Here is a 12,233-nt window from a genome sequence, read left to right on the forward strand (position 1 = left end):
AATAATAATAATAATAATTATTATTAATAATAATAATAATATTATTATTATTATTATTATTATTATTATTATTATTATTATTATTATTATTATTATTATTAGTATTATTTTGGTATAAAGATGATGTAATCGGATAGAGAATAATTATTGTTTGCACAATTCTTGACAAAATATCAATTTTGTCCAAGGGATTTTATGGTATTTTCCCCATGATTGTTTCAATGATAATTTTATACATGAGTGAGTGATACACTTAAATCACATGTGATTCACATGTAATTCACATATAAATCAAATGTAATTCGCATGTAAATCACAAGTGAATCACATATGAATTTCATGTGATTCACATGTAAATCACATGTAATTCACATATGAATCACATGTAATTCACACGTAAATCACAAGTGAATCACATATGAATTACATGTGATTCACATATAAATTACATGTGATTCACATGTAAATCGCATATGTGTTATATGTGATTCACATGTAATTCACATATTAATCACATGTAAATCACAAAGTGAATCACATATCAATTACATTTGATTCACATGTAAATCACAAATGAATCACATATGATTACGTCTATATGCACACTTAAATTTTGTGTAAGTGTTCTTTGTTAATTATTTTTTAAAATTTTATTGTTAATTTCACATTTAAATCTTAAAAGATACAATCACATGTAAATATCATATTATATAATCACATGTGAATCTTACATGATATATACAAGTGCGTGTTCTTGCATTAATCATTTTTTTTTTTAATTTTCTCTAGATTTTGAAGATTTTTTGGAAAATATTGAAGAGGTGAAAAGTGATAAATTGAAGAAAATATGAAAATCTTGATATGAAAAAATGATAACACTGTGAATCTTTGTATTTTTTTTATATTTTATTTTGTAACGAATAAAATAGTTGTATTATGTTTATAGATTTATTAATAAAAATGAGATTTTTTATAATTTACTTACGAATATTATAGGATAAGAAATATGCATATATGCATTTGAAAAAATATGCATATATACACTTAAAACGTTGATTTTTTTGTTAAAAAATGCATTTTTGAAAAAAATTGCCCTTTTTATAGAAATCGAAGTTTTTTTTTTTTTTTTTTTTTTTTTTTTGAAAAAAAATATACAGTGTTTTTACAATAATAAATGTAGTGAGAAATGTGATCTATATATATATATATATATATATATATATATATATATATATATATATATATATATATATATATATATATATATATATATATATATATATATATCATACAAGATGACAATGGAGTGAGAAATGTGATCTATACACTTGACACTAGATTTCCAAAAACAAGTCACGAGACTTGTTCCAACACAAAAAAGGAAACCGAACACTTTTAATGAGTGTCCATGCCACACCCTTCTACCCCTACTCTATCCCACCCACCCTTACTATCCAACCATCTCTTCCTATAAGTAAGAGCTTTTAAGCAAAACCATGCATCATCTTCTAGTTCCCTTTGCTTCTTCAATGGCATCAACTCTCCACTTTTTCATCTTCGTTTCCTTTCTAACCCTCAATTTTTCTGCTATTTCCCTTTTTGCCCTTAAAGTTCATGTTGGTGCTAACACTGGCCTCAGTTTGGTAAGCTTGATTTTTATTAACTGCTTTAATTTTTTTTTTCTTGTTAGTTACAGGTTGATTTTTAATCAATATAATATATTTTTTCCCTTTAATCTTTGAACATTTAGTCTAAAGCCTGCAGCAATATATGTGAATCCTCCTTCTGCAAAGGTATATATAAATACATATTTCTCTAGGGATTGGGTTTTATTTTATATTTTATTTATATGTGTATATACATATTTTTTCAGTCCCACCATTGCTGAGATATGGGAAGTATTGTGGAATATTATACAGTGGATGCCCAGGAGAGAAGCCTTGTGATGATCTTGATGCATGTTGTATGAAACATGATTCCTGCATTTCAGCCAACAACAGTGAGTATTAATTTCCAATCAAAATTTCACGATTTTGTTCCCAATGAAACATTTATATATAAATAAATAATCGTTTATTATGAAACATTAATTCCATCAACTTTAGGTTATATCTTTTTATTTTCATACTAGTCTATATATAAGTAGTATATATAAGTTTTTGATTAGGAAACAGAAAATTAAATAATACTCAATTAATATAAAATATCTTTTCAAAGAACTGAAAACTAATATAATTATAAATTAAGTATACTATTACTTTTTTTTATTACATTTAAATAGGATGAAAAGGAAATTAAGTATAAGGTTACTTTAAGCAAAATTGTTCATCTTCTATACTAAGAATTTATATCTTATAATATGTTATTAAAATTTATTTAAGTAATTAATAAATTAAAATAAATACAGACAAAAAAGAAAAAAACAACAAAAATTGAAAAAGCTAATTATAATTAGCTTTATGCAGTAACAAGTAATGGAGAGAGAAAAAATAATTGAAAACTCATAAATACGTTACCTATTTTTTCAATTTTTTTTATAACCCAAAAGATACAATTTAATAATCTCCTATTGGAATGACTCAAGAATATTTAAAGGAGGCCACATTACATGCCATAATTTTTGTAACATGTGACTCCTGTTGGACATTCAATGAAATAATTGCTCGTTGCTTATACTAAAATATCTATGCTCCAATCATTGCATTTTTGCATTCCATTGATAAAAATGTAATATTGTTTAATTTGGATCATAAAAATTGCAACAATTTTAATAAATGTTATTTTCACAATTTATCCATCTGTTCATCACAATTATTTCAAAATATTTATAATTGATTATATTTTAAAAAGTTTTTGAAAATTTAGCTATTTAAAGGATAACTAGTAATTCGAATATTCATAAAATTTTCAAATTAATAATATATCAGGTCAAAAAATTCTAAATTCTTGGGACCAACAAAACAAATGTTCAGCTGCGTATAGTTGAACAAAGAAATAACTAACATATCAATACCAATGAAAACAATTATAACTAGATGATAACACTTTAACTAATATAAGCTTCAACTTTTGATTCAGATCCGAAAATATAATACGTATAAAAATTAGTAAACCGAAAATATAAAATGTATAAAATTGGTAAACAGAGGGATCATAGCAAAAATTTTATACTTTTGGTCATTAAATTTATAAAATGAAACTATAAGGATTATTTATAAACAAAAATTCAAAGAGGGGGGGAGCCCCTAGCCCTTATAAAGCTCCGCCAATGAGAATATGATAGTGATATTATTAATCAGCAGACTTTAATTGGAGCCTACCTCTCAATTTCTTAAACACAATTGAAAACTTTTGAATCTTTTTACAAAAAAATGCAATTTTTAGGACACGCTACCTCTACAATTACATACGCTATTCCAGACAATTTGTTCAGTGTACTTAATATTATTATTAGAAAAGATAAACGATAGACTTTGATGGAAAATTAATAAAACTCCATATAAGGGCATTTGAAGTAATGCAAAACTTTGAGAAATTAAATATCTTTTGTTTTTATAAATCCTCATATCTATTTAAATAATGATATGTGTTATAATATTATCCTAAAATATTATTAAATTTAATTAAATGATCATTAAATATTACACATATCACTTTTTAATGGGATAAAATTATATGTAACAACAAAATTTATGAAGATACTTCAATTCTTCAAAACTTCAACTTAATTATACTAGGTTTAAAACTCATGTAATACACGAGATGATTAAAAAAAAATTAAATATCAAAATGAAAACAATAAAAAAAATTTAAAATAAAATTTTAAAATAAGAAATGAAAAACATATTAATTGCAGTTTGTTATCATATTTTTTATATTTAATACTTTATATATATACACATAAGTATTATGTGAGTTTATTTTAAAAATTAAAAAATCTAGAAATTGACATGTGGATTTTATTTTGTTTTAAATATATCACAAAATAACAAATATTAAAACAATAATAAGTATCAAAACTTATAAAAAATTAACATTTAGCAAAATTGATCTTCATTTATTAAAATACATATATTCTCAACAAACATATCTAAATTAATATTCATAGTTAGTACCAAATACAATACAACCTAACATAAGAAAGTACCGTATATATTATTTCTCAAACTACGAGATTTAGCTTTTGGTTTGTTGCTTCAATCACATAATTTTAACAGTTAGATTTACCAACTTCAATAAATAAAACCTACTAAACTCGTTTCTATAGATGTTTGGTGATTGGAATATTAAATCCCCAGTGCGCTCACTGCATACTTATTAAGGGTACACCATATATATATATATATATATATATATATATATATATATATATATATATATATATATATATATATATATATATATATATATATATATATATATATATATATATATATATATATATATATAGGTTTAAGTTTATTTGAAACCATTCTAATTTTGTGAGACCGTGAGACCAAATGTAAAAATAATTTTAAAATGCAAAATAAAGGAAAAAATCCAAAAATTCTTTTTTTAAATATTATTTTCGGAACTTGAATTAACTAAAAAAAATATAAAAAAAAATAAAAAAATTCCGTTTTTTTTTTGAAAAATACGTGAAATATTCTAAATAGAATATTACACTGACATATTCTAAAAAATAATTTTAAAATGCAAAATAAATGGAAAAATCTAAAAATTCTTTTTTTAAATATTATTTTCGGAACTTGAATTAACTAAAAAAAATTAAAAAAAAAAAAAAATTTTTTTTTTTTTTTGAAAAATACATGAAATGTTCTAAATAGAATATTACACTGTACATATTCTAAAAATAATTTTAAAATGCAAAATAAATGGAAAAATCAAAAAATTCTTTTTTTAAATATTATTTTCGGAACATGAATTAACTAAAAAAACATAAAAAAATAAAAAAATGTGTCTCACGGTCTCACAAAATATAGGTGGTCTCAAACGAACCTAACCCTATATATATATATATATATATATATATATATATATATATATATATATATATATATATATATATATATATATATATATATATATATATATATATATATATATAGGTGGGTTCAATTGAGAAAAAATAAAAAAAGTTGAAAATTGAGAAATCATTCTCAGCCACTCATTTAATTGGTCTCTAAACATAAAGGACACGGTGACAAACTTGTAAATATGATATAATAGCCTTCAATCACGAATACGTAAGTGTGGACAATTAGATAACAGTTGAAATTCATTCTAATCGGTCGTTTATCATCCAAATTTCTCTTCCAACCTTCAGCAATCATCCACATTTCTTCAATTAAATCATCGATCAACATCATCCTGTGTTAATCAATCATCGATATTCGTCAATAACACGTGTTGACAACAAAAATTCGTTTTTTGCTCTTTAAATCCGACCTTCAATTCTGCTTGAATACGATCGGATCTTCAACATCTACGATTCATTATACTCCTAACGTTATTAGATCAACATCATCGATAATCAACAAAAAATCCACTTCATATCATTCATTCAACATCGATTCTCAAATAAAACTTTAAAACTGACGTTACAAAAAGATCAAATTGTTTTTTGTTTTAAAATTTTCATATAATTCTCTATCTATCTACTATTTTTTAAGATTTAAATAGTCAAAGTATAATGTTTTTAACATTTTTAAAAAGGTTAAATTGTATGCACTCCAACTATTTGATGAAATGCATAAACTAAATTACCACGTTATATTCATATATGAATATGTTTTCTCACCTGAATCTGTATATGATTATTTAAATAAAAAAAACGAATATGCAAGTCTGTATGTTATTCATATGTGAATAACATATAAAAATTATATATATTTGTGAAAACACATTGTAATATTCATATGTGAATATACTGTGTAATATTCATAAGTAAATATATCATCTAATATTCACAAGTGAATATACTATGTAATATTCACATGTAATATACCTTTTAATACTATGTAATATTCAGATATGAAAATATTATCTAATATTCATAAGTGAGTATACCATCTAATATTTACAAGTGAATATACTATGTAATATTCATAAGTGATTATTAAAACACAAAACAAATACGCAAGTATGTATGTTATTCATATGTGAAATACATATAAAAATTATATATATTTCTGAAAACACTTTGTAATATTCATATATGAATATACTGTGCAATCTTCACATATGAACATACCAACTATTATTCATAAGTGAATATACGATCTAATATTTACAAGTGAATATACTATGTACTATTCTCATGTGATATACCATGTAATACTATATAATATCCACATATGAAAAAATCATATAATATTCATAAGTGAATATATCATCTAACATTCACAAATGAATATACTATGTAATATTCACAAGTGAATGCATCGTTTAATATTTAAATATGAATATACTATGTTTATTATATGCTATATTCACATATGAATGATACTAAACTGTAAAAAAAATTAATCATACTTTTTATTCACAAGTGACTAACGATGTACTGTAGTAAAAAACTGATTCATTTTATTCACTTATGAATAACGGAAGCTGAAACTATAAAAAAAATAAAAATTTTATTTTATCTTAAAACTATATCAATATAGTTGTCTATTTATAGAGAATAAAAAATTATAAATTTTGATATATTTAAAATTATTTTTCGATAAAATTAATTCCTTAAAAAAAACTATGTTTTTGTATATTAGCATAGTTTAAGGAAACACGTTTTGTTGGGAAATACATGTGCATTACTTTCTCGTTTCCGTCGGTACGTTGGATGCTTTTGCAGCAAAAAATAAATAATCGGCTGAGAATGAGTCCCCCATTCTCAACATTTTTTTTTCTCAATTCAACCCTCCTATACATACATATATATATATATATATATATATATATATATATATATATATATATATATATATATATATATATATATATATATATATATATATATATATATATATATAAAATATCTTTTTACCAAGTGTCACTCTATTACAAGTTCTCATTAATATTATGTCATGTCATGTAGATATTAGATAATTCATTTAAAAATTCAAATTGACATTTTCTAATTATATGTTAAATTTGAAATTATAATAACTTAAAAGATTTGATGTATCTCTTAATTAATAATTATTATTTAAAATAGCTTATTAATAACTATAAATTTTTATTATAAAAGTGTAATTAGTTTTATAACCGTGGTTTTCACGTGTTATACACTTATATATATATATATATATATATATATATATATATATATATATATATATATATATATATATATATATATATATAAATTAGTTTATAATCTGTAAAAAAGCATAGTGACAAAATTAATTAAAGTTTTATAATAAAAGCTCAAACTTATTAATCAGTTATTTTAAATAAATTATTAATCAAGAGATATTTTTATGTTATATAATAGTATAATCTTTTATTTAAATATATAAATTAAATTATATCGTATTTTAATCTGTATTAATTTTATTTAAAATTTATATTAATGTTATTAATTTAATGTAATTAAAATGGGAAAATTAAAATTTGAAAGTTGAAATAGAAAAATCAATAGATTGACAATTGACATTATATTAGTTACGAGATTATATATATATATATATATATATATACACACACACGTATTCATGTTGATTTTTATATTTTGATAACATTATATTTTCTAAAACTAAAGATGATAAAAATCGTCACTTCTGTATCATAAGGATATAAAATAATAAAATATAAGAAAATCTCTATGAAAATTTTTCTTTAACATTAATAAATAAAAAAAATGGTATTTCAAATTGTTAAATATGTATCTAATGATTAATAACTTATTATAACTTCTTACTGACTTCATCGTTATCGACTTCAATTTATTAAGTAGTGTTCATAACCATTTTAATTATATATATATATATATATATATATATATATATATATATATATATATATATATATATATATATATATATATATATATAGGTAAAATGAATATACCTAACAACCTTATATAAGCTGAGGTACCTAACTCCATAATACTACATCGGTTTGTATCATATTTACATTGTAATTACGTAAGGTTCTTAAACTTCAACCTCATAACTTGATTACTTCCAAAATCTTTAGAATTTAAACAATGTCTTTCTTTTACATCACGTCTTTCTATTGAATACCACCTGATGGGCTTCATATCCTACCGCTACAAATGAAAGGATGTAGGAGAAATATAATGATGAACTTCCAATTTTTTTTTTGAAGTAAATCAAGTTTAGGGATGAAGTTTAAGAACTTGGATGATTGCAATGAAAATTTAATGTAAAATGGCGTAGTTTGATGAGGTTAGGTACCTAAGCTTATATAAGGTTGTTAGGTATATTTTACTTTATCCATATATATATATATATATATATATATATATATATATATATATATATATATATATATATATATATATATATATATATATATATATATCCCTTTGGTTAAGCTGGTAGATTACTTTGGTCGTCAATTTGACACAATCAACTTTTGTTGAGGTTTTGTGCTTGTGTGTTCAATTGAAAAAAAAAATGTTTGAGAATGCAAGAATGAATTTGTGCTACATATTTCATCATGTTCTGTTTAAGCAATCCAACGTATCTGTGCTACCAAAGATGTAATATTTATGAGTGGATATAAAATTAAGTATATTCTTATATTATTATTGTATGGTATATTTACATATAATTATTCATATATATATATATATATATATATATATATATATATATATATATATATATATATATATATATATATATATATATATATATATATATATATATATATTTTTTTTTTTTTTTCTATTAGCAAACGATTAGTATACATGCATTCATGTTGATTTTTATATTCGGCTAATATTTTGTTTTCCAAAACTAAAAATGATAAAACCATCACTTTTATATCATAAGGATATAAAATTATAAAATATAAGAAAATCTCTATGAAAATATTTCTTTAACATTAGTAAATTAAAAAATTGTCTTTCAAACTGTTAAATATATATCTAATGATTAATAACTTATTATAACTTTTTATTGACTTCATCGTTATCGACTTCAATTTAATTAAGTAGTGTTCAGAACCATTTTAATTTTATATATATCCCTTTTGGTTAAGCTAGTAGATTACTTGGGTCGTGAATTTGACACAATCAACTTGTGTAGAGGTCGTTAATTTTGTACATCTATGTTAAAAAATATGATTTTTTAAAGTGAGATGTATAAAATGAATTTATAAATAAAATAAGTTTTATTCTATAAATCCATAACGTCTTAAAATTTTGATTATTAAAAAGGAGATTTAAATTTATCTAAAACTTACTTAACTATGAAACGAATTTTTTTTTAAGACTAACCGGTTTTTATAGTGTTCTACAACTAAACCGTACCTATGAGATTTTAATTTATAATGAATCACTACTAACGGTTAATAAGATGACGTTTTATTTGAAATCTAAATAATCTTATTCAAGAGATATGATTGTTATAAAAAGTACATAAAGTATTAGAAGAATGCAATACTCATCTTGATTTTTTTTTTTTTAATTTCATTACCATATGTTTTCCAAAAAAATAAAAAAGAAAAAAAAACTAAAAATTAAAAAAAAAAAAATCATCTCTTTTTATGTCGTGGTATATATCCATAAAAAAATTATAAAATATAAGAAAATCTCTATGAAATCCTTTCTTTTAACATTAATAAATAAAAAATTGATATTTCAATTTTTTTTATATATCTAAAGATTAATAACTTATTATAACGGCTTATTAACCTCATCATTGAATTCAATTAATTAAGTAGTGTTCTTATCATTTAATTTCAAATTTTTACATGTTTCCTACAGACAACTATTTGAGCGAGGAATGCAATAAGGGGTTGTTGAGGTGTGTAGAAAGGTTTAAGAAAGCAGGGAGCAAGACATTCAAAGGCAACACATGTGATGCAAATGATGTTACCAACACCATTAAGCTTGTTATGGAAGCTGCAGTTCTGGCGGGCAGATATATTCATAAACCCTAATATAATATGCAAATCATACTCCCTTCGAGTATGGAGATAGTTTGACATGGCATAAAAATTGGACGACATTTTAGGATCAATGAATCCCAACAAAAAGAACATTATTCTTTTACAATTTTAATCAAATACATTTTGATATTGTATTTGTAGCCAAACATAATTTGAAACTGATGATAAAGCTTCTTTTCATTACTTGAAATCACAATATTAAAGTTGCACATCTTGATTTATGTTGTAGCGATCAGTATAATATTAATAGAAAGTATTTTTTAAAATCCACTTTACGTGTATATAACTATATATGTATATGCCTTTTATAAAATGATTGCATCTTATTTTTGAACAACTGGATGATTGAAACAAAAAACATCTAGCAATGATTTAGAGAAATACCAAGAAGTATTACATAAGAATCCAAATATGCGGGGTTTCATCCACTACTAGAAAATGAGGTATCAGCGACGGATTAGCTAGGGATCAACTACGGAAATTAGAAGTCTCCCTAAAACCTAAATGCTACTCAAGAAATATTGGAAAACCCATTGCTAATTTCCTATGACCTACCATATTTTGGCTGAGTTTCATTTCCCTCTCAATATTTTCGTTCCCCCGCCTCCCTCCCATATTATCGTCCTGAAAACATCCTACCCTAATTTCAATATACCATTCTCTTTACCCTATTTTCTCCCAACATTGCCGACTTTTTCCACCCCACCCCCAACATCGCCGATTTCCGCCGCCACCCCCCCCCCCCCCCCCCCCTACGACAAAGAAAAGGATGTTGTGGAGGAGACACACATCGTCTGCACATACCATTTGTGCCAGCAACTTCTGTATTTTCTCTAAACCGTAAAACGGCGAGGAGTTTCAAAAATTCCAAAGAGAACAAGCAAGAAGCCACACGACCTTCGAATTTTGCCGTCAATTTCGTCTCCTAAATTGGAAATTGCTTAACATCAAATGAAGGTAACACTCCATAGATTAGCTTGTACCTTTCTAGTGTAGCTTACATGGGTACTAGCGAGTTATTGACAATTTAACCTCTTTTATTCTCGTCGTGAACCTCGATTTTTTTGTTCTTGTAGCATAAGGCAACATCACAAGACCGTTCACAAGTCCAGATTCCTAATCGTGGTTATATGTTTTATCTTAATTTCAAGAGTTATTCTTCTAAAACTGATTGTTCCAGAAAAGAAGTGTGTGTCACTTGCAGTATGATTAATTGAGAAAAATGAGCACCAAGGACATGTCTCCAGGTACACTAGTTTACCCTCACCACCAGAAAAACAGACTTTTACGACGTGCAATGCGTGTCGTAAAACGCTCAGGCAACGCGCAAATGCGTGTCAAGGAATGCTCTGCAATAACGAGAGATGAAACGCTTTTGCGCGTCGTCTATGTACGACGCGCATTTAGGACGCACATTTATGACACACATTCACAACGCACTGTTATGACACGCAATGCGTATCAAGGAAGGCCATATTATAAAGGAAGATGACACACATTTCAGTGTCGTAACCTTACAACGCACGTGTTTGATACGCAATGCGTATAAAGGAAGCCCCTGTCATAAAGGAAGACGACACACATTTTTGCGTGTCATAATTTTAAATGTTTTTAAAATTAAATGTTTTTAAAATTATGTATTTTTGATAGATTTATTAATTTTCAAATTAAATAACACATTAAAAGTCTCATAACACAAAATAAAATACTGTAAACAATAAAAATAATTCATTGCACTAATATGTCAAATACAAATAATCATTCTAATAGTAAGTAAATGTAACACATTGCTAATATTGCATAATATTTATTTTAGAAAACCAAACATGTACAACATTTAAAGAAACCCGTGATTAAATTCTCCTTTGACAATTTCCTTTCTAAAAGAATAACCTGAATAGATAAATTGCAGTGTAGTCTATAACAGGTTCTGAGATAAAGTTGGTTGCCCGTGAATACCATTCTGGATCTTCTTCCTACTCGAAAGATAAAGATAAATATAAAACAAATTAATCAAGTTTCTAGATAAATATTTGAAAAAAAAACTTGTGGAATAGATAATTTTTATATCGCTATATGAAAAAAGGTATTGG

At 24.2% G+C, this 12,233-nt stretch overlaps 1 protein-coding gene across 1 annotated transcript; it reads left to right on the plus strand.

The window, feature by feature from the left end:
• The first annotated feature begins 1,423 nt into the window (after nt 1–1,423).
• PLA2-ALPHA (Phospholipase A2 family protein) lies at nt 1,424–10,330 on the plus strand. The gene is made up of 4 exons (XM_078962840.1): nt 1,424–1,643; nt 1,751–1,793; nt 1,874–1,999; nt 9,956–10,330. Exons 1-4 carry the CDS (start codon nt 1,497–1,499, stop codon nt 10,129–10,131), a joined length of 492 nt encoding a protein of 163 aa, XP_078818966.1. The 5' UTR covers nt 1,424–1,496; the 3' UTR covers nt 10,132–10,330.
• The last annotated feature ends 1,903 nt before the right edge of the window (nt 10,331–12,233 follow it).

The sequence above is a fragment of the Lactuca saligna genome, chromosome 7 (genome assembly GCF_052625555.1).
Source record: "Lactuca saligna cultivar CGN05327 chromosome 7, ASM5262555v1, whole genome shotgun sequence".
NCBI classification, from domain to species: Eukaryota; Viridiplantae; Streptophyta; class Magnoliopsida; order Asterales; family Asteraceae; genus Lactuca; species Lactuca saligna.